This window comes from Blennius ocellaris (genome assembly GCF_963422515.1).
Source record: "Blennius ocellaris genome assembly, chromosome: 12".
NCBI classification, from domain to species: domain Eukaryota; kingdom Metazoa; phylum Chordata; class Actinopteri; order Blenniiformes; family Blenniidae; genus Blennius; species Blennius ocellaris.
In genome coordinates, this window is record NC_137661.1 from 15586275 (window position 1) to 15610667 (window position 24393).

The following is a 24393-nucleotide window of genomic DNA, read 5'->3' on the forward strand; positions in this document are numbered from 1 at the left end:
CAACGGAAGTCCGCCACTGTCACTGTGGGTTGGCTCGTTTTGAACGCGGTCGCCCACCGGCCGCGTTTGATAACGTATCGCCTTTTTTTTTTTTTTTTCCCCAACGCTCAGAAATCAATTTGTGAACGCGGAGCAGCAACGTCTTGTTTGCCAAATCAAGCCCCACAGAGTGTTTACTGCGGCTGCTGAGAGCTCACCGCCGGAGGCCTGGTGGTAGTTTCTGTTTCATATGTTCAGGAAACGGGTAACTTCAGCTATGAGTGTAAGGAAACACCTTGTTGGCTCCAGTGAGCCGCTTTCTTTTCAAAGGTCAACTACTGAAGGCACCTATTTCGTATGCGTAAATACAGACGGAGAGAAACGATTAATTAAATGTGCACAAACGTAGAACTCAGAAACAAATAACACACACAACAATATGCACAAATAATTACCTTTGTTTTGTTGGTTGGTTTGATCTATTAGTACATAATAGTACAGCTGTTTCGTCAATGAAAATCTTTATATTGGCCGAATTAAGCAGCATTTGTAACTCCGAAAGAATGTGAGTGAATTGAAAGACCGTGGATATGTTTTTTTAATTAAATAATAGAAAATGTAAAAGCTGAAGATTTATGTAATCAATCATATTTGGTTTTAAGTGTAGCAAAATATAATTTGAAATACTCTCGAACAACCAGCAGTATTATTGTCCTGAAGAAAGAAGAATGTTCAAAGCCTCTCCAGAATGTTTTGGAGATTGGTAAAAGTTTGTTTAGTGACTTCAGCTAACAGAGATCCCGGGGCTTTACCTGAATGATAACCAGGGTGTAGAGTATAAATATCAAACTGATACAGATTAAGGAGCAAGATTAATTGGAACTTTTTACTTTGTTTTTGATAATTCATCCACACGTTATACATACAAACCAGTTTTTACCTATTAATAGTAACATTGATGTTATTGTTTGCTTGTGTCCCACCCTGTCAAATAATTAAGATAAAAATATATTCATGAAGGACTGGCTGAACCAGAATTGTGTTGAGCCTTGCCCTCATCAGACTCCGCCTGCCCACTCTCCACATTTATTTGTCTCAGTGCTCCTCAGACCCACAACAAACCTCAGGTGGATCTGCTATTATACTGTACCTCGCACTCAGTGCACATCAAACCAGCAGGAAACAACACAATTTGGGATACATCAGCAAAAATGTCTGTAAGTGATCATCTTGTCTTCATTTTAGAGTTAGAAGTATTAGAAATTGTGTTTCTTTAGAAGTAAACTGCTTGAAGTCTGTGCATATTCATAAAATGACGATGGAATTGGAAAGTATTTACAGCACTCGAAACACACTGCAAATCTTACAAGATTTGATAATTTAAGATGCTCAATGTACTTATTGTTGTACCTTTAATTGCTCATTGCGTTACCGCATCAGAACTGATGCCCGGACTTGTCTGAACATGTTTGTCTTTAAATCACTTTCAATTCAGTCATCAACCAGCAGGGGGCCTGATGCAGTATTACATGAATTATATTACGACATTTATATAGCCCTATGGCATTAGGTCAGCATTTTATTTAAAAAAGACATTGTTTAATTTGAGTTCCAGTGTTAAAGGCTGTTCTGATGTTCTTTGCAGCTTGCAAAAGATCTGCTTCACCCCACTTTGTCAGAGGAGAGGGGGAAGCACAAGAAGAAAAGGCTGGTACAGAGCCCCAACTCCTACTTCATGGATGTTAAATGCCTTGGTAGGGATTGCATAACCAGCCCCACACAGCATAGGTCTAATAAATCACTGCATTATATGACTCTTTTCAAAATGTATATGATTACATGAGCTGTATTCTCTTATTTCCACAGGCTGCTACAAGATCACCACCATCTTCAGTCATTCCCAGACAGTGGTGCCTTGTTCAGGCTGCTCATTGATACTTTGCATGCCAGGAGGGGGGAAATGCAGAATAACATCAGGTAGGGGGAGGGTAACAATGCAAAAATAGTTTATTGATTAGCAAAGAATTCTGAATGTGATTTTTTATTATTTTTTTTTACCTTTCTAGGCTGTGCCTTCAGAAGAAAATACTCATGAACAGTCATCTGAAGAAACACTAATGACCAGCAGCAGGTTGGACCATGGATATATGAGTCAAAGCAACACTCCGTTTCTTACAATCTCAGAAAGTTCCTCTGTTAATCTGTAACTTTGGTATTTGGAGTGAAATCCCCCATCGCTTTCGGGGCAGAAGATCAGCTATTAAAGTAAGCAATCAACCAAATGTGGATCGTGTACATACCTCCGTGTTGAGATTGTACTGTAAAATTAGAAGGGCACAATAAAGCAATTCACTTGAAGATAATTGCACTTCCTTTACAGCAAAAGAGAAAGACTGTAAAAACCGGCAGTCACAAGACATGATTCCTGGAAAACAATTCTTTATTAGGGTGACATAGAGGGGTGGTGAATGATTTTTCTTTATTTAAAAAAAACAAAAAACAGTCTTGATCAAATGTAAGGCGCTTTCTGTGGCTCTTGGCTTGAGATGACACCACTTTGACCATTACAAAGAAGAAGAAAAAATAAAACATGTAAAGGATTAATCGTCTTGTGTTATGTGTGTTCTTTGGTCTTGAGAGTTCCCCTGGCAAAAAAGTGGTGCGAATGAGAAAAAGAGCAATAAAACTTCTCACATACCTAACATTATTCTACTATATACAATAAGTATCCATGGTTGGTAAAACTTGATTGAGCTTCCAGTGGTTTGGGGTTTAGCTCCCTCATGTAATCCAATATTTTGTAAATCTAGTAAATGTTGGATACATAATGGCAGATTGTTGGCAACAATGCAGAAGGTGTCCGGTCAGGTAAAGGTAGTACAAAACACCATGCATGCACATCTCTTAGGGTTTGCCGATCCTCATATCAGTGAGTACAAAAGACCAAATGCACTAAAAATATCAAAAATGCCAATCTCTTTATAAACGGAGATGGACTAAGGAAGCTTTATCCTCTATATAAATGCCGAGATATCCAAAAGAATCTCTTGAGCAGCAAGTGCCATAATTATTTAGTCAAGACTGTGATATTTCCATCAGTTCTCTGTTCCAGTTGATATTTGTGCAGTTTAAAGAGCCATAGGTGGGATTATACTACTGGAATGTGTACAGATTAATGAAAAGGCTGCTAATTTTATGCCTCTGCATGTTGGGGGGAAAACACAAAATGCATTACAAAACTCTTGATATAACTTTAGAAGACCACTGGGTGGCGCCTATGAGCCAAACTAGTCCATACTGAGCAAAACCCATTGTCATCTGGAGCCTATGTATTATAAAAATAATCAAATGCACAATATATGTGTGCAAAAAAACAGACAGTTTCAGTGGTTGGGTGACCAAATATGAGGTTTGTTCATGTTCATTGCCAGTTGTTTTTTTTCTTAACAGGTCAGAAATAGTTTGAGAAAAAATTTGCAAACAGCTGGAGGAAGAAAAAAAAAAAAACCAAAAAAAAAAAACATCAAGGGAAAAGCATTAAGTTAATCCCCCATTTTACATGGGGAATAAAGATTTTACAGCTCAAAATGTGGAATGGATTCGAACGTTTAATGGAATGTTAATGACGATCTCATCCTCTCTGGCTTCGTGTGTGTGCGCGTGTGTGTGTGTGTGTGTGTGTGTGTGTGTGTGTGTGTGTGTGTGTGTGTGTGTGTGTGTGTGTGTGTGTGTGTGTGTGTGTGTGTGTGTGTGTGTGTGCGCGCGTGTGTGTGTGTGTGTGTGTGAGTGTGTGTGTGTGTGTGTTTATAAGCTGTTCAGCTCCTGCAGGGTCTGGTCGAGGACTTGGTGCATGCCCACATTCTCCTCTTTGGCACTTGATAGTTTCTCTGGAGGGGAGAAAGAAACGTGACATGGTGAACCCTCAACTGACGGCCAATAACACTGTTCATGCCATGCCGATTAAATCTGCTTATGACTGTTCAACAGCATCCCTGGAACAACTACATAGAGCGCTATTTTACTGGACAGATGTTTTGCATTCCAAGTTTGGTTAAGTTGTGCCAAATGCAAAGAAAACACGACAAAAATCAACATCAGTGCCTTTCATGCGAAAACTGTTAAATACTACAACTACTACTACAGGGAGACAGTTAGTACAACCTACATGGACTTAGTAAACAATATGGAGTCATTCAGTTTTAATCTTCGTAGAAAGGGTTCAAATCGGCTCGTTTTTTGAAAATGTACTTTTGTCAGAAACCTAGGGTCGTGTAAGGATCACAGAGGATTGAACACTATTAATTCACACCAAAAGCAGAGTAACACACACACAACACACACGTCGAAAGCGCTCACCTTGTACAACTGATAAGCAGACGAACAATGTACAATAGCCACCAGTTGTACGATAAACTGCTCGGTATCTAATAAATTAGGCCACAAATGGCATTTAATTTCATACCAATAAGACAGAACAGAGACAAAATCTGCCAAGTTGAAAAGAAAAATGGGTTTAATCTTTTTTTTTGGGGGGGGGGGCAGCAAGATGGGCAGAAGGCACAAATGGTTCACAAAAGTTAGAGCAAGAATGAGAATGAAGGCGAGAAGCTGAAAGAAAGAGTGACAGACGTCAGCATCTACAGGGATGTCATGTCATTGAGGGCATGGTCCAGCTCCTCACTAATGGCCTTGTACTTCAGCTTCTGAGCATACAACTCATCTGGATGGCCAGAGGTCGGCAGGAAGGTGTCAAAGACAGCAGCAACGCAAACAAGCCAAAAGCAGGACAAGAACGAGAGACAGATGGAGGCAAAGAGCAGAGGGAGGAAAGAAGACAAAAAAAAAAAAAATAGGTCAGGCTTTTTTAAGATGCAGAAATGCTTGGAGGAAAGAATGATGCATGTCTTCATGTGGTATGCAGCTTTTTTTTTCTACTGGGTGAGCTTTGGCCATTTGAGGCTTTTCTGAATGATTTCTAAAATATAATGACTCCAATAGCTTCAGCGACTGCATGAGCTCAACACTCACCCAGTGCTATGTGGCCAACGTGGCCTCCATAAATAAGGGTCCACTATTAGCACGTCTGAGTTGTGCAGTTTTCAACAGTTGGTCTAGAAAACTTGTTCCACGAGGAAAATGTTTAACAAGATGCAGAAATAGGACACTTTTTTGTAGAATCCAGGCCAAACTGAATGGACACGGGCAAAGTCGTTGAATTCAGTAAAAACTAAATAATCTTACGAGATGTTCAACACAGAGGCATTCTAAGATAATCATCAATGAGACGAGTTCAAATGTTCTCGTACCTTCCAGGTCGTCAATGGACTTTTCCAGTTTGGCCACTGTTCTCTCGGCGAACTCCGCACGGGTTTCAGCCTGGCAGGAATTTAGAACACAGTGCGTCAGCAAACTCGAATAAATGAATCCAGAATCCAGGCCGGAATTGCAATGTTTTTAGAAGCCGTTCTGTTCACGGTGAAATCATTACGAAGATGAACTGTTCCACATTTTTGTTTTAGAGGGGAAAAACGTGAATCTGATAAAAACAACAAGCTCATGCCCGCCGGATTAGATCCATTGACGGTGAATCATGACATCCTTGCCAAGTACTTTGTCAAATTTAATAGGCATCTTAAATCTAATCTCAACATTGAGGGCTTGTTTCACATTTATACAAAAACCCGATGTATTGGTATCAACTTAAGTTATCAGTCTCATAACTCTGCTAAGGATCTCACCTCCTTCAGTTTGTCAGTCAGAATTTTGATCTCCTCTTCAAACTTGTCTTCTTTTTCTGAGTACTGCGAACAAACAAACAAACAATTAGTATTAGACGTATAAATACATGGTCCCGTGTTTGTACAAAGAGACACTATGTAAACACAGACACTATCATCTGGGGTCATAATTACAGCAGGAAGTACAGTGGCCCCGCCCTCTGATATGTTAAGGCGGAGTGATAGTAGAATGCAGGCAAGTTGGTGGTGCGGCCTGGGAACAAGTGGTATTGTTACACCTCCCATAACAAAGCCTGACTAAACACTTCAGAAGCGGACAGTAATGCCAAAAGAGCGCGATGACGCGGTGAACTTGGCATGCTGCTGTGCTGCATGTCTGTGCCTGTGGAGGAATGTCGCAAACAGGAGGAATGTGCAGCAGGTCTCTCCCCGGCTGCAGTTTGACACACATTTACTCAAGGGCCGTTCACTCTGCAGACACGAAAAGAAGCCGTTGGGAGTCAATTTGAGACGGACATGTCAAGGTGCAAACAGACCCGAGAAGCTGCTCGTCAAACCAGTTCAGCTCCGCTGCCGCGCTCATTCGAACAACCCAATGGTTTGGCTTAATGACACACAATTTACAATGGAGGTGGGAAAGAAACAATACTTTGGCGAAGCCCTCTTTAAACGCAGGGTCACTCAAATTACTGTCCACTCAACCATGAGAGCAGCCGAAAGAGAAGTGGAGAAGAGTGTGTGTTGGATGCCAAACCTCATGTTAAATTGCTGCATATATATTTATGTAGTTTTGTGCGCGATTGTGAAAGAGAATAAATCAGCTGCATAAATAGTTGGTCCGTTTGGCAGTATTAAATGAGTTTGAAAATTACGTCATGCAACTGATCTCACTCATCATTGTACATTTCAGGAAGTTTGTTTTAGTGTATTTTCACCTACTCGATCTACAAACCATCTTGCAATGATAATGGCATTCATAGCATTTCTTCAAACACCCTTTGCCATTTTCTAAGTTAAAAATAATTCAAAGTGGCTTATTGAAAAGCCAAAATTATAAAATCAAATGTGAATGTGCGACAACGTTTCCGTTAGAGCCATACATTGGATGTCACTCACCTTCTCAGACTGGGCTTCTAAGGATTTCAGGTTGTTGGTCACATTTTTCAGCTCCTCCTCCAGGTCACTGGCTTTACTGAGGAGAGAAACAGACGCATGCTTGCCTTTAATGTGAGAGGAAGTTTCACCTCATTAGCACATACACACCCCTAACCTAACGCTGAAAGTCTGTCCTTAAAGCCCACGTGGATCATTCAATTCAGACTCCATTATGGTAGTGTACACAGCTGGAATACCTAAAATAATAATAATACAATAGCTGTATGTAAAGCTTGACTGTACGTTTCTGGGTTTACCATTCTGAGACCTCCGCCCTCTCTTCGGCTCTCTCCAGGTCCCCTTCTAGGATCACCAGTTTACGGGCCACCTGAGAGCAACAACATCAACAACTGAGCAGGAAATTCTCTGGATTAAAAAAAAAAAAAATCATTTAAAACACACACAGTTGAAAAATAGCATGGAATTTCACTTTTTTTTCTTTTTGCTAAATCAGAATAGATGGTGCTGAATGAGGGAATGGGGGATTTCTTAAAGGTTTTTTCAGGCCAGTGGAACACTCATATCACAGATGAGCAGGTATGATTAAAGATCATAAAGAAGGACTTTCCACCTTCGCCCAACCAGCTCCCACTGTCAAACAACTCACCTCCTCGTATTTGCGGTCAGCCTCCTCTGCAATGTGTTTGGCCTCCTTCAGCTGCATCTCCTGAATCTCCATCTTCTCCTCATCCTTCATTGCTCGGTTCTCGATGACCTTCATGCCTCTGATTGGACGGGATACAGATACAATTTCATACTTTCAGATGAATTGTTCCCAGGCAGCTTGGTCTTTAAATAGATGGGAGGAGATACAATCTGACGCTCGGGCACTTTCGTGACAGTGTTTTTGGAGGAACATTCACCTCTCGCTCTCATCTGCAGCCTTCTCTGCCTCTTCCAGTTTCTGCAGAGCCGAGGCCAGTCTCTCCTGGGCTCTGTCCAGTTCCTCTTCCACCAGCTGGATCCTACGGTTCAGAGCTGCTACATCGCCCTCTGCCTGGGAATTCAAAAGAGAGAATTCTAATTATTCATTCATTCTGCTGCTCTTCATCGGAGCTGGACTCGCATCCTTACTATTGTCTGCCACAAAATAGGAGCACGAGAATCAGACAAAGAGGGAAGAGAGAAAGTGCACAGCCAAATAAATTCACAAACACAAGGAGAAACAGCTGCACATTTGATAGGAGCCTCTTTTGATTTTCCTGTCAACACCAAGTGGAGAGAGACGTCATGCAACTGCTTCCTGGTGACAGTGTGACTGGTCTGTCAACACAGTACGAAACACAAGGGATGTTTTTTTTTTTTTACACTTGAATGTCTGACCAAGGTCCTGATATCACAGGTGCAACTTGAAAAAAAAGAAAATCAGGTATAAATGATAACTTAATATATCAGCAGATTAACCCCCCTAAAATTCAAGCATTTTCAAACATCATGATGTTAATTACAACTGCCAGTTCAATAATATGACTTAATTTAATGCTCTAATATTTAGAGGCATTTTTATCTATATCTGTGATAAGCTATAATTATGGAGAAAAAAAACAACTAAAATTCTATCCTCATTTAAGCAACAAAATACTGTACCAGCAGTGAGAGAGACTATGATGTTGTATGGAGCTCTCTGAAACTCATGTTTCACAAATCGATAGCAAAGAAAAAAAAAAAAAGAAAAAAGAAGAAGGCTGAAATAAGAGGCAGCTGGAGGTCACTGGGGTTTCTTCTGAAGACAATATAGGGGCAATAACAAGCTGCCTCAGATGAAACCCTGCCTGGAAAATATAATCCTTCTTAAATATCTGAAGATCACACAATTTTAAACCTGAATGAAACATAAAAAAAACTCAATATCCGGTGGTGGTGAATGCAGAAACGTGCCAAGCAGTGAGGACAAACATGCTTCTTCTCATCTGCCCTCGGCACACAAAGGCAGGGAGAGCAAAAAATAAATAAATAAATAAAACAAACAGACAACTGCACAAGCATTTCCTTTGCTGAGCAGGGAGCTTATCCACCCATCATCTCCTGGGGAGCTTCATTCAAAGTCAAAACCAGTTAAACTTAGTCCTAATAAAACACGAACGAGGCTGGCCACCGTTAAACAGCATGTTTACAACCAGATGGCTGAAATAGCTCGCCATAACTGCACCAAATCCTCCGTTGAAACCCAGAAGCACTCGCACAAGTTTACTCTCCCGTTTTTTTTTTTTTTTAAAAGAACGAAGCAGCTGGAGATTTCTTAGACTAACGGGCAGTATTGTGTGCAGAGTTTTCAGGGCTCCAGTTAGTAGGTCAGTGACTCATTAGTTAGCCATTCAGTCCATAAGTCAGTCTGTCCATCAGATCAACAGCAGGGGTTTCTACTGTTCAGGTTCCAGGAGCACTCAGTGAGATAGCAAAACTAAATATTGCAATACATCGAAGGAGCTACAAGTAAGAGGTAAGATATCAAAACTTGTCAATGGAAAAGAGCCGTTATGTCTGTTTGAATAAATGCAGTTTTATTCCAGTTCAGGTTTTCTTTCCCCTGCTTGTTGGCAGCCGGCAGACTTTTGCTGTAATTTTTCAAATTTTCTCCATCTCGTCTCCATCTCATCTCAGACTGCTGACTAGCCAGTTTTTGTTTTTTTTTCCCCCACCGCTGTCTTTCCCTCTCTCGCATTTCATTTTTGCACTCCTCAAGGTCTTTCCCAGCTGCGCCCAACGCCACCAGGGGAGGCCACAGATACAGAACAGGAAACGCCTGTCCGGCAATCATTGACGTGTCTTACAACAGGCACAGCTTAATAGAGGAAAGCCTGCCCGACACAGAATGGATGCAAAAAAATGATAATAATAATTAAACAAAACCACAAATCGGTAAAAATCATCTTGAAATCTCGCTAAAAACATGCATGGCGCAGGTCTGCCTCTGTCTGCACAGCAGTAACCCAGTGAGTTGTGCTGCTCAGAATAAAACCAGACCCTGAAATAACAGATAATGTTACTTCCTGCACCCTGAATGAAGCAATGTGCTGTGAAGAATACCATCTGTACACAAACAAGCATGCTATTCATTGGCTTTAGGTCAGCCACAGTAGCACATCAGACGTCGCAACGCACACACACGCACTGCATGCAGACACTCTTGTTTTTCCCCAATCACTGCCTCTGACTGAAACAACCCAAACGCAAATGAGACATTAGCAGCTGACAACTGGCTCACTTCCTGCCCAACAGAATTGTTGTAAAGTACCAGGGCAAAAAAAACCAAAAACCCCAACATCTGAGCCAATATCATGGTCGGTGGCACATCTTTGCTCACAATCACGTCACGTGTGCAACCTGGTGCAACTATCTGTCATCGGACCACAATAACACAGGGGGGATTCCCTCATGGACAGAGACAGCTTTGTGTCAAGTAAAAAAGCTGATGTACATGCTCTCATTCCTCTGAATCGCTGAACCGTGACTGAAAAAGAGACACGTTTCCCTGTAAATCTTGAGAAGGGATCCGTCTCCAAGTTTCAGAAAATCATTTAAGCACATTTAGGGTAGCTGTGGAAAGCACGCGGGAGTTTTTTTTTTTTTATAAAGACAGTATTAAAGAAGCAATGTTAAGCTCGGTCACCGAAAACAAGGATGTTGCTTCACAAATGAGGATCTCGAAAAAGGTAACAGGAAGTCAGCGGCCCAGCCTCCTTTCATTTCCTCCCTTTGACTGTTCTTTCTTTCAGAGCTGCCATTCCCCCTCCATCTCTCTGGCCATGCCCCCTTCCTCCAGGACCCACTTTGCATTCTCCGGCGGCCAGAGAGGCAAGCTGCCTCGTATGATAAAGCAAACTATGGAGAAAGTTTAGCGGCAATATATCAGGAAGAGTGCAACTAAAAGACGATTCGCAGCACTTTCATCGACAAAGATCAATATTAAACAGCTTCTTTTTTTTTTCTTTCTTTTTTTTTAGAGGTAACTGGAGCTGATTTGACAGCTCCTCTGAAGAAGCTAATGCTCTGCTCACAGGCACTCAACATTTTTAGTGCATACAGGCTACCAGTCAGTGCCACAAAAAGGCAGGAGGAATTTTCTACTTTGTTCCAGGGTGAGATCGAGGAACAGCCATTAAAAACACTCCCTTAATGGTACATTTTAGGTTGTTTGCTTAAGCTGTACAAAATAAAGTATGTAAAACAAGAAGCAGCTTCCCTCTTCAAAGATCCTGTGGTCACACAACTATCAATAAGTATCACTGTGAAAGAGATTGTGAAATAGTATTTAAAACAATATGCAAAAACCTCTCAACAACCATTAGTATTACTATGGAGAGTGTAAACGACTGTAAATCTATGAAGCTTGAATCACAAGTAACAAACGTACCCAAGGTTAGAAAAAAACTTTCAGACTTGTCAGTGAAAGTAGTTAGACTCCAGTGCTCTTCATTCTGTCAACTCCAACATGTTGTGTTAAGTGCTGTTGACATTCACACTGCTTTGTTTTCCCTAAATGTCACCCTTCTATAAACATGTAATCAATATATCACACAATAACAACAGTCGATGAGTATATTCATTCACCCCTGCGTGAGTATATGACTTTTTTAAGATACATGTGCCCCAGAGGAAAACAGCCCTCCAGCATCGGCCGAAGATACAGCACAGTTCTGCTGGGAGAAACTTAAGAAATACCTGAGTGTATTAGAGACAAGATCAAGGACAAATGAAAGAGGAATCTAATTACTGGCTGATTTCAGGGCAGTGGGCTAATGAGCTGCACAATGCTGTTGGGGTCCAGGGTAAGTTATTCCTGACACTGCTGCTCACTACTTTCAATGTCAATAGTGTGTTTGTGTGAGAGGGAGAGGAAAGTGTGTAATCGTTCCCCCATAATGACATGGCATGCAAAAAAAAAAAAAAAAAAACCCAACAAAAAAAACCCCAGCATAAAGTTATAAGCCAGTCTGTCACGCAGCGTGATATGCAAGAGAAAGTCTTTAACCATCGAGGCAGGCATCACAATGAGTGCGCTCTGTGCCAAATCTAATTTGTCACCATTTAAAAGGATCTGGATTTAGGCGGAGTCCAGGGCTCGGGGTGCCTAATCCCAACCGCAGGCCGACTGCAACACGTTCATGAGGTGCCCTGAGAGGAATTCACAAAAAATAAGCAAAAGCAAATGTTTCCAGAGACACTATGATGGTTCGTTTGTTTGGTGTGGATTTTAGAGGGAGCACATATAAAACTTCACAGGCTCTAAAATGTGTCGTCTCTCAAAGAGGGTGGTGATTTAACGGCTCGCTGGTCAAGTCAACTTCCTAGCAACAATGAATATCAATTCCATTTTGCACCGCTGGCGCTGATCCACGAACAGTTGCCTTGAAGCCACTCGGAGGTCTCGCTGAGCTTCGCTCACATCAGAAATCCTGTGTATTTAATGTAGAAAGACTGAAATGCTGATGCAAAATACTAAAATCCCCATTCTATGGAGGCTATTACGTGGCATTATAGCACATGTAGCTCGCAGTACCAGCATATTCTCCTCCTCGTTTTCAGTGACCACAGCCTTAAACTGCATTATCAATTAAGCCTCAAACATAGGAGTGTTCCCCAGGATCCTATCGACTGCCAAAAAAGTATTAACATGTGGCAGTTATATTTTTGAAAGTTGGTCTATTCTCAGTGAGAAAATCCAAAGAAAATAGTGACACCAGGAAGAGTTGGGCTGGACACTATTGGAGGTCAACGAGAAAAACCTTCAAGCTCATTGACCACACGAAGCAGCAAATGGACGACACCTTTGACTGATTTGGCCTGAAATTGAGTGTGACTGACTTCATGGGAAGCACTCGTCCTAAATAACTTGCAGATGTGGCCTCGCCGAACTGCTCCAGTGGAACAAGAGTCAACTGTCTGATATGGATGGATAATTTTGTTGAGGTTGTCTGGTGCTGATTAATTCTAAATACAAACGGCGTTAACAGGACAACTGTTACCACAAAACTTCAAAATGAACTAAAAAGAGCAGATGCAAATATCATGCGAAACAATGTCACAATATTATCTGATGTCCCTACGTTGAGGCTTGTTCAAAACATTTTTTTCAAATTTGAATGTATTAATAATCAATAGTGCTGAATGTGCTTTCCACACCTTCTCTTGTTCAAGTTATTATCCAAAGCTGGCTCTGCCAATAATGCAACAGAGAAACATGCAAAGCTGCTTATGCTTTACTATTGGATAGAAGAAAAGAAACCCAAATAGAAATAAGTTCTGTAAGACTCATTAGAGATTTGACGTTTCAAAGGACAAAAGGGAGATTTTTGGTGTGAAAACACTGGCATTATGGTTTGTTGGTTGTTTTTTTTTTCACTTCACAGGCTCATTCTGTCAGGATCAACAAAAGGAGTGAAATGTTCATGGCACATGTTGATCTTCCTGTTGATCAGGGCTGGTGCTCCATGACAGGAAGTGCTGGAGTAGAAGCAGAGGAAACACTGGACCCGAGTCGGCAGACGACATCCTGGGAGGGGCCGCTGATCAGAAGGGCAGCGGGTACCGCTAAAAACATTTGAGCCCAACTTCCTCTTTTTCCTTTTGGTTTTAAGGATGGATGTGTTGCCACAAACTGCAGTTCTCCATGGCCCGAGGTGACGCACCCGTCGTCGCCACAGCAACTGAAGGTTGTTTGTTAATAACATGCAAAGTTCAGCGTCAAAAAAAGGAAATGATTTTAATTCTGCCACCTTAGTGTCTTCTACTGCAATATAAGGGTCATTTGAAATGATCCCATGATTGTAAAAGCAACATGATGTTAACAATAAATCAAGTTAACTCATGCAAGTAAACCAGGATGAAGACAAATAAATGCTGAAGATGCAAACCTACTGAGGATCTCATTGTTTTTTAGAGCAATGACAATAAAAATTCCTTTCTATTCTATTCTAATCAGAAGTGAACATCTCAGTCTTAAAGTGCCAAGTGACATCAGATTACTGTATTGTAATTGGCGGCATACAATGAAAATATACCGAATTGAAAAGTAATCTCTGTATGGAGTAAAAGTACATTCATTTGGCTTATTTGTAGTTCTTGAATAAAGTACAATGATTTTCAGTCTCACTCTGCATAATAACATGCCGCTATAAATGCTGAGCAGCTCATTGAGAATAATCACATCTCATGAGCCTCCAGCTTTAAGGCATTATTCAGTAACAGAGGTGTCAAAACCACACAACCCAAACCATGAAGCAATTAAAAAACTTAAAATTCAGTTGTGGCCAAATAAAAATGTTTTTTTTTTACCTCCACATTTCAAAACAATTATTCATTACACTCAGCAAGGATCCTGTTTTGATCTCCCCATCCTTTGATGAAAGAGGGTTTTTTTTTTTCTGCCAAGGAATAACTCCGGGTTGCCCTAATTATTAACATATGGGAACGCACTGACCTCGCCACACAAACACGCAGCGCCGTTTGACTTTGAGTACACACGGTGGGAGATACGCGACACCTGAAATGTGTCTTTGCAGGCTAAGCCTGACAGGAATGATAGTGAAGAACTTGTTCAACTGGACCTGGAAGCGACCCGAAGGACACTGATGATGTTAATGGCATTGGTGGAAATGGTTACTTTAAAAATTCCTATTGCTTACTTGAATTGATCTGGAGTAATAAAACTACATTATCCTATGTGCCACATTTGTATTACATACAGATGAAACAATCTGGATGGATGGTCCGTCACTCACTTTTCTATATATCAGGCTGACTTCTTTGTTACTCAAGCTACTGCTATTATCTCTATGTTAGCGTTGTCATTCAAAAGTGACGTGTTCCAACAGTGTCCACAAACTTTTGAAATAATTGTTTTTAACTTTTGGCTCTTAAGGAGCATATGCATTCATGTCTGTCACCTTAATTACAAGATGTGCTGTTTTCGCACGTTCTGAATGCCACCATAAGTATGTTTATGTGCCAATATACACGCTATTCTGGTCTGTTCATACATTATTCGATAAATCCAACGAACACGTTCAAGTATTCATATTTAAATAAGCAATATACCAAGCAAATGACAAGGTTTAGTTAAAGAAACACTAACCGTCACACTTTTAACAATAACTTTGTGAGTCTATGATGCAATTAATGCTCACAAGCAGAACAGGCACTCAATTTTCAATTTAAAAAAGGTGCCCTGTTACTTAATAGGTAGTCTGTCACAGAGGGGTAAGTCCTAAGCAGGCTCAGTCCTTTCATCAACTCGGGTGCCATATCTTTACAGCTGCTCCTGACCCTCCCACTCTCCTTGGATTTTTACACATGTCCTGTCATTAAAACAGCTACTATGCAAAAAAAATATGGCATCGTGTACCATAAAGCAATGTGTGAAACATGTCAAGACTGTTAACCAACTTTTGTGCTTGGCATTGCCTCCACCTTTACTGTGTAAAAGTCATAAAAGTCGCATGTGGGGAGAGTCAAGAGACAAGCAGGTGACAGAGGCGGACAAATACTGAGTCACTCTTGACACAACCGAGTATCTAGTTTGATAACAATTGTGGAACTTCTGCAATGACCTGTGCTGAATTTCTGACAAATGGTTTTGAAACCTGTGTGACAACTACAAATCCCAGTGCCAAACACAAAATAGTGTTCAAATCAGGGTTAACTTGTGAAAAGAACAGCAAACACAACCAACCAGACATGAGTCATATTCAAAAAGTCTTGTAAGGTCCAGAGATATGTTACTCGCACATGACAAAGTGTGTTAAATCTACATCCCTGAGATTAAGTGATGAAAATCAGTAATCCAGTGTAAAATAGCAGGCACAACTTTACAAAGTAGTTTCCTGACATTTGTAGAGGAAGGAATGACTGGAGCATCAGCCCTCAACCACACCGCTTCGGGGGGGAAAGCACAGCGTAAAACAGGAACTTCCCCATTAATCTCCTAAAGCTGCTAAAACCAGATTAGAAAGCAGTTGTGGTTATGATATAATTGGTCACTGCGGGTTTTGTTTCAACAAGAAGTCATTGGGCCAATCTGATAGATGTATTAGATTAGAAGTACGAGGTTGCGAGCGCCGTCTACGTGGTGAACACTATTCGCAGTGGCTGTGCAGAGGCCCTTTGCCAGTCGGGCGACAGTGCGCATGCTCACAGACCTGCAGGAATCTAAACTTTTTTTCTTTTTTTTTCATTAGACCAACGCCTTGCATTGTGGCACAATCACGCCCGCCAATGATTCAATGACATAAACTCATTACAGCTTTTTAGAGCCCGAGGGGTAAAGTGTGAAGCAAGGAAAAAAAAACACCACCTGCCAAGTCCGACACATTGTGCAGCGGTGAAAGACAGTGGTTACAAGCGGGAGAGAAGCGTTTTAAAAAAAATAAAAATATAAATAGGATACGGATTGTCTCACTTTCTCTCGGAGCTCCCGTTCACAGTCCAGCTCTCTCTGGAGGACCTGAGCTCGGTCCTCTGCGTCGTCGGCCTGCTGCTGCAAACACTGGATCTTCCTCTTCACCGCATCCAGGGAGTTAATGCTTGCCATGGTTTACTGGGTTTATTGCTTAATTTAAGACTTAACACGTAAAAAAAAAAAAAAAAACCACACACACAGTTAAGACTTCTTCTTCGTTGTGCAAAATAGAATTAAAAAAATGTTAAAAGACGCGTATTATGCTGCTGCTTAACGTATTTGGTCAAAAGGAAAATAATGTACAACTTGGAATGGCGACTGGAGGAAGAAAAAAAAAGTGGAGAAAATGTCGTTCAGGGCCAAAGTCTTCGGAATGAAAAAAAAAAAAAAAGAGTCGCTTAAGTGCAGGAAAAGTTACACGACGAGGAAGCGCGCGCCCAGGTGGTCTCCAAAATGCGCCTTCAAGGGTTGTAGGAATGGAAAGCTCGCGCGAAGGTTGCAGCGAAGTGGTCCTCGGGAATGTAAGGTAGCAGATTTTTTTTTTTTTTTTTTTTTTGGTCCGGGCGCCGGGAGTTTGAGGAGGATCGGCAGAGCTGCGTGGTGAAGAGAGCGGAGAGAGCGGCACAGTGCGCCGGAGGAGGAGAGACAGGATCCGGACGATGAGGTCAGAGGAGGAGGGGCCTGTACGAGCTGATCCGTGTGTGATCTCTGCTGCGAGACTCAAAAACAAAAGAGGAGCCAGGCCGAATTACTCGCGGTTATTGTGTAGGTGCGGTGCCCATTGTTTTGATGTCAAACACAAAGCCATCGTCTTCTAAACTCCATTTTGACTGATAGATCCCCCATGCGGCCTGATTCAACGTGGAACCCACTTTCCTTTCTTCAATTTCCTGAAGCTGCAAGAGTTTCTTATGTCCTGAAATCACTGCAGTCAAGTATAGAAAAGAAACCCTCCACCCTTTATTGACCAATACACAAAAACCACTACAGCACGTGACACAAACAAATACTCAAAACTCAGTCAAATACCACATATATGACATGTGGAAACCATTGGTACCAACTGAAAGATCAAAACCATTCTTCCAAATAACATTTGACATATTCGTTGACAGTGAAATTGGTAGCACTGCTTCCATTTGGTTTATATTCCTTTGTCTGCTGTCAAACACATTTTAGTTCATGGGCCACATACATCCCTAATTTATCTGAAGTGGGAATTTACATGCAAAATAGTGGCATAATAACCTTTAAATTCAACCTTTTTCTTGTCATTTGTGTCTGGTTTTTCACTGTTGCTGCACAGAGTTTAAGTTTTAAAAGTGTATTTTTTCACAAAGCCAAATAATTAGGACCGGAAATTGGAACATTTTCACCATATAGACAAGTTTTATGATATTTTCTGGTTCAAAATACAGTGAGATGTGGGAGCGTCACTGAGATGTGAGCTTGGGTTTTAGTGCTGTGTTTTGCCATGACTCTTAAGAAAACTATGTTAAAAAGTCAATGGCGTTTTTGATTTCTTATGATTTTTTTTGGGGCCATTTCCTGTCCCGAATTTAGCCCACAGGCCTTATTTTTGACACCCCTGGCTTAGTTATTTTTAATGTATCCAGTTATAAAAATGATCTCAGAATAGAATAGAATAGAAAATCCTTACAATGTCGCTCCACACAGAATAGATTATTAATATGTTCAATGATAAAGTGTAAATAAATACAATACAATATAAACATAAAGAAGGGCTTGACAGTAAAAGCAACTGTTCACAAAGATTATAAAACGGTGATGGCCACAGGAAGGAGGGATCTCCTACAACTCTGCTGCACTTCTGTTGTATGCATCTCTTGATAAAGTCGCTCCTGCTGTGGCCCAGGACATCAGGGAGGGTGAGAGACATTGCTCAGGGTGGACCTCAGTTGGGACTGAATTCCTGTACAGACTCTGTCTCCACTCCACCATGTCACTGGTCATTCTAATCACTTGGTTGAGTTATTTCTCTCTGTGTTTACTCTATGATGGACCGCTCCATGGGGCACACTGTCTTTGCCTATGTTCAGCTGTTGTTGACTCGTGTTTTGCTACCCGAAGTAGGATAAAACAGGTTTTGCTTCTGGCTCAGGCCTTTCTCGGATGAGTTTATATGTTCTTCCTTATATGCCTGCCTGGCTCTTTTCCCAGGTTGTACAACTCCCTCCCACAATTCAAATAAGGTTACTTTTATGAGTGAAGCTCAGTTAGATGACGGTGTAAATGTGCTCATCATTGATTTTCTTTCTCTATGATATCTCTGTCATCGACTGGTCCAGGGTTGTACCTGGATCTTCACCCAATATCAACATGGATAGGCTTCAGCCTGGAGATTCTAAGAAGGCATAGAACATAGATTAATGGGATTTCATACCTATGGTACAATTTACAGTTACAAATTAACCTAAGAAATGTTGACCAATGGCCAAGCAATTGGTTCCTCAGGGTGTGTTTATACTTGTCATATCTAATGTGATTAGAACCAGCCCTGGTGTGATTGCTGCATGAGTCCTTCTCATTGTGAGTGTGCACTTTGCTGTTGAAAATCTTGGCCACGTCGAACAATGCAACAGAACGTGAAAATTATATGTCTGTCTATTTCCAGATGGATTTTGGTGTGGGTTGATTGATAGCCCATTAAAATCTGGGGTCTCAGAATCGTTTGCCAGGAATCACTGACCGCATTGACCCTCTATTCTCTTCTTGAGCAAAAAAAAATAAAAATAAAAATCTCAGTCACTTTAGCATCATCAAATTTCATGCCCAGTCTTTTTTTTATTGGGTATAATATTCTGCTTATTCAGCGAATGCGGAAACTGGTGTTAAAAGGCATGACTATGGCTACAATATGTCACACAAACAGCATGATGGGGGTGAAATTCAGATAAATAATACCGGAAATTCAGGTTTCATTACAAACACCTGTATTTGTTAAAGCGTCTACTATTGCATATCAGGCCTCGTTAACCATTTACATTTCAACTTCAGTGTCAAATTTCAGATAAAGTGAGATACATACATAAAGAGGTCAAGCTTTGTATCCTGAAAATTTGAAAGTTAGTGGTGACAGGGTTCCATTCGGTTAATTCGTGCATTCATCTTCAATGAGACCTGGAAACCAAGTTTTACAATCAGCACGAAACAATTAAGAGCATTTCTGCCTTTGTCCGGATATGAACCATGACCACATTTCTGTGGTTGTTGACTATCTGTTTTCTCTGAGTTTCTCTGATGGAGGTAAAGAGGCCAACTTACACTTGGCATATTTTAGGCATGAAACATTTTGAAATAAACTTAAAGGTTGATTTCAAATCCCTAGTTTAAAAGTTAAAAAGTTGGCTGTGTATCATGAAAAGGTAACGGAGATAGAAAATTGTGTTTGTGGTTTAAAATAAATTTCTATTTTAAGGTAGAAGATGGATGTCTAAACTAAATCATATCAGCTATAATCAAAACGCCACCTTTTGCTCTGTCCTCAGTCAGCATAAATCAAATAGACATAAGTAGGTATTCCATGGATCGTTACACAAGTGTAAAACATTGATATTTTCACCATGACAGCTATCAATTGCCAACTGTTTGCTCATGTATGGGATGGACTGTGGGTGTGAATCAGATTTATGCTTCCTCTTTCATTGTTTTGCTGCTCGTCCTGCCTGTGTTTGCTCTCGAATCCTGCCATTCACACAGTCAGCTCGAGAGCAAACATGTTGGCTGGTTAGACAAGTAGGCTGTAAATGTGATCCCAGCTCAGGCTCAGCTCAGATTCACTCATGCTGCTCACAACAAGAACAAAATCTCCTACAATGAGTCTCATGTGTTGATTGAGCCCCTCTTTCTCTGATTTGCCCCTTTGCACCGGAAAAGCTGGAAGCATTGATTTCATTAGACACAGGAGTTCAGGGATTTCTGTTTGCCTTAGCTGCATTCCTTACATACCAGAGCCCCCTGCCTATTCTCTGCTCTCTCTACTACCGACCAACTTTGCCCCAGAACTGTAATGCTTGACGCTCTAAGTGGTATTGTTTTAGCCTGTACCTTCATCATTCTACACACACACACACACACACCACTTTTAGTTTTCAGCATTGTGTCTCAATGTTTGATCGAATACTAAAGCGAGTACTAATACTAATACTAATGTCCTCTGACTGCTTGATCTGGCAATAAACAACAATGATCTAAATATAACCACTACCAGTCTGATACATTTTCTCATTTATCATAACTGAATACTTTGTATGGCTGATTTCTCTATTTGGGATTTTGCCTCCTTGTTTTCAGTCTGGTCTATGTGAATTTAAATCTATATTGAGTTGACTGCTGCCTCTAATAAGCCAGACATAGACAGAAATTCATGCATTCAAAGTATTGGAGCTCTTCTATTCCTGATCTTTGTATCATCATGTCCGTGTGAATGTAAATATAACTTACAGTAAAGGCATCATTTCAACAAAATGGGAGTTCTATTTCCAGAAACTGCAGGATATGCAAGAGTGGAAACTAAACTGAGTCAGACTTAAACCTCAACTTCAATAAATATGTTTTCCAAGGCCATACTTGACCCACTTTATGTGTGAGGCTTCTGAGGGCTGTTCTCTCTCTTTTTTTTTATCATCGAGTAAGGATTATCCAGCAAGTCTCAGCCCTCAGCTCTGTGTCTTTAAGGCAGACACTTCCTTTTTCTTTGTGTGTAGTAAAACACAGCATTTCCTTGGGATATCCTCCATGAGACTCAAACAATGCCACATCTTGGTGCAAGGTGGTCATGACAGTTCTCCCGGTGTGTACTCAATATGCTTAGTAATCCTGCAGGATTCACTTCCTGGTTTCGTACTTGCAGTTATTAAAGTGCCAGTTTACTGATAATCTGGCTGGAACCGTATTTATTGTCTTGGATTTTGATTCTACTTTCCTTTCTTTTTCTTTCAATATCTCTCTTTTGCTCTCTCACACATGCACACAGTGACACACAAGGAGTTACACAATCAAATAACTGTGCACACATGTTCCCTCGTGCTGGAGGAATCACTACTGAAAGATGTACAACTGTTGTTTGTGCTGCTGCCAGCAATCCACAATAACAGCATTTTTTTTTTTTTTACCCAAGATTGCATCTGATTAGCTCCAGATGATCTGCCTGTTCTCATGTTCTGCAACATTTACTACATTTATTCACATTTAATTATCAACAAAAATTGTGCTCAGAAATGTATCAGCGAAACTTGCAAGTTCAGAAAAAGTGAAGACACGGATTTAAAAAAAAAAGTGATTTGTATCTCAATATCACAGTTATTAAAACTGTTGTTATAGAGTGTATAACTGTAGTTATACAATTTTTGACTGACACACTAGATATCAAATCATGTGGAAATTACATGATTAAAAAAAAGAGAACAATACCGGATTTAGTTCTTTTCACAGTGAAAAGGTTGCAAATGTGTTCGTATGTTCACACTGTATATTAACGTAACACAAAATATTTTAGAAGTGGTAAAAGTATGGGTCTTAACTATGAAGGATAATGATGTTTTGATGTCTGATGTGGATCACACACACACACACACACACACACACACACACACACACACACACACACACACACACACACACACACACACACACACACACACACACACACACACACACACACACGGATTACAGTTTTGCCATGTGTTCATCTTTCAGGAGTGGTTGCACAAGAATGTAACAGCCTCTGAAATGCTCGAGAGTATTCACAGTGGATCAAAGTAAAGCCACAGCTGGTGCTGGTACTGAAACATTCCAGCTGTGAAATAATGGCTCCAGTGTTCAGTTCTGCCAACATAATGCAAAGTGTGTATGTTATATTTGCAAAAAGTGAGTAGGCGATGAAAAGAACAAAAGCCTCTTGTCAATATTCAAACTCTTACAAAGAATTTGGTATGAAACAGAGCTGCATAATTGTCATTTATCACATTTTTAGCTCGATGAACTGGAGTGACTCCCTCCCTCCCCCCACCACCACCACCACCACCACCACCCCCCACCAACCCCACCCTCACCACCGTGTACACTGAATGCATGGTTAGTCACTCACATCAGCAGCTGTCTTCTCAGATAGTTCCAGTTTTTCCTGAGCATCTTTCAGGCCTTCAGAGAATTTGTCCAATTCATCCTCTGTCTGCTTCATTTTCTTCTGGAGGTCCAGCAACTCCTCTTCCATCTGTAAAAGAAAACACCATGAGCTGTGCTCTGATTTTACATGATGCTTTCCTCCAGTCCAACATGACAAGCTTCTGTGTACTGCTGTCTTCTGTGTTACTGCTTAAACAACACTGGGGGGGATAGACACTTGGATTGTTATGTTGTAGTCCTGGTGAAGGTAATTACTAACAATTCTGTATAACTTTTCTTTGCTATTGACTCTGGATTGGATGATTGAAGTCTGAAGACTCAAAACAGATTATCTCACTAACAATTGCCAAACAATTGTATCATTTAACAAACAGGAGCTTCAATAGCCTGTGGAAAATCCATTTACATGCACACCAGCCTGCCACATCCTCCTCATGGTCCCGCAGCCTGTTCATTCACTGCTGTGGGTTGGCATCCCATTCTGCAACTCGTATTTGTTGCAAGTGTGTATCGGTCACTGTATCTCAACTCCCAAATTCCGTAGGTAATCTGTGATGAACTCCACTCTGTGGCGCTGAGCATTGTCATCCCAGAGGATGTTTGGTCCCGGACTGGTTAGATTTTGGATTGCCAGTCGTTGCAAAATCCAGTTGTGCTTTTTATTTGCATTGGAATTGGAGGTGATTGTTGACAAGCGACTCTTTCCAGTGGAAAAGATACAACTCCACTCCGTCACACTACCTCGTACAAAATAATGGCGCAACAATCAGCGAAACCTTGTGAGTTGTTTTGCACTACCAATTACTCAATGCTATATGCTTGATACATCCCTCTTTTATTCTGTATTTTCAGTATGTTTGTATTGCCTTTAAAAGAAAAAAAATCTCTGTCTCTGTCTCTGTCTATGTGAAGGTGTTTACGCAAAGCGAGTGATGAGCTCTGCATGGCTTGGCAGTGTCAGCATACTTGATATTTGTGAACATTTAAAGGTTAATGGTTTGCAATCAGTCCCTCATAGTTGGAATACTGGTATGCAAAACTTAATCCTCACTGTCACACATAAACACATATGTGTACACACTTGCAGAGTTAAATGTTCCGGTCTGAGTGTATGAAGTGCATCTGATAATCCCACTGAATTCCACCCTGCTGTTCCCTCATGGTGTCTAAAAATACTGCTGTTATCAGAGAGAACACACAGATGCCTGGATACCTTTGTGTGTGTGTATGTGTGCATGTGTGCGTGAATGCGTGAACTTTTCTTTATGTGCATTATGCCCTGGGTGTTGGTGACACTTGTCAGTTGTCTTCATGAGGGGTGTTGGTGGTATGCTCCCTTAACTTTCTTTAAAGTTTTCAACGGGGAGGACGGTTACCACTTTCTTCCTCCCCAAAGAATAAGTCTTTATCCTGGGTGGTCTCATCACCTGAGCAACTCAGTTTCATCATAACCTCGCCCAGATTTTACTGCTTTGAAACAAACCTCAATCCAAAATTCATAATTCCTGTCAATCTATTTCTCTGGTTGAGCAAAGGGCCTTTTTCTGTTCTGTACGGTGTCAATGCAGTGATCAGCTTAAGGACTTGATAGAAAAGAAATCTATTAAATAAAAGCATACAGACTGGTCTTGCAATGGATACACTTTCTGTGTGAGATACATATTTTCAGTCAATTGCAAATCAAAGGTGACTCATTTACCCAAACTCTGCCATCCACTATTTAATGCCAAATACATTCTGTATCACTGCTGTTTATATGAATGTTGCTTTCTGTGTCAAATCTGACCTACAAGCAGAAGCATCCTTCATAAGCTGTCCATCGTTTCCTGTCTTGCTCATCCGATCTTACCTGCTTGCATTTGTCCTCCGCTGCCTTCATATCCGTCTCCGCTTGCTCTGCCCGGTCAATGGCATTCTCCTTATCCAGCTTCAGCATCTGCATCTTCTTCTTGATGGCCTCCATGATTGGTTGGTTAT

At 40.9% G+C, this 24393-nt stretch overlaps 2 protein-coding genes across 5 annotated transcripts; one reads left to right on the plus strand and one right to left on the minus strand.

The window, feature by feature from the left end:
- Nucleotides 1-121: 121 nt before the first annotated feature.
- Nucleotides 122-2261, plus strand: LOC308137738 (small ribosomal subunit protein eS27-like). The gene is made up of 5 exons (XM_080506545.1): nucleotides 122-262; nucleotides 1079-1196; nucleotides 1625-1733; nucleotides 1846-1956; nucleotides 2046-2261. Exons 2-5 carry the CDS (start codon nucleotides 1191-1193, stop codon nucleotides 2072-2074), a joined length of 255 nt encoding a protein of 84 aa, XP_080362671.1. The 5' UTR covers nucleotides 122-262; nucleotides 1079-1190; the 3' UTR covers nucleotides 2075-2261.
- A 1332-nt stretch (nucleotides 2262-3593) lies between these two features.
- On the minus strand, nucleotides 3594-24393 carry tpm4a (tropomyosin 4a; the record flags this gene model as incomplete). Of its 4 annotated transcripts, none has more annotated exons than XM_080506541.1 (9): nucleotides 24266-24393; nucleotides 22379-22504; nucleotides 7736-7869; nucleotides 7480-7597; nucleotides 7130-7200; nucleotides 6834-6909; nucleotides 5718-5780; nucleotides 5286-5355; nucleotides 3594-3866 (listed from the first exon to the last, which is right to left on the minus strand). In XM_080506541.1, exons 1-9 carry the CDS (start codon nucleotides 24377-24379, stop codon nucleotides 3784-3786), a joined length of 855 nt encoding a protein of 284 aa, XP_080362667.1. In that variant the 5' UTR covers nucleotides 24380-24393. The 4 variants fall into 4 exon arrangements, with proteins under 4 accessions (XP_080362667.1, XP_080362669.1, XP_080362668.1 ...); XM_080506542.1 differs by lacking the exon at nucleotides 3594-3866 and adding an exon at nucleotides 4617-4699; XM_080506543.1 differs by lacking the exons at nucleotides 22379-22504; nucleotides 24266-24393 and adding an exon at nucleotides 16270-16886.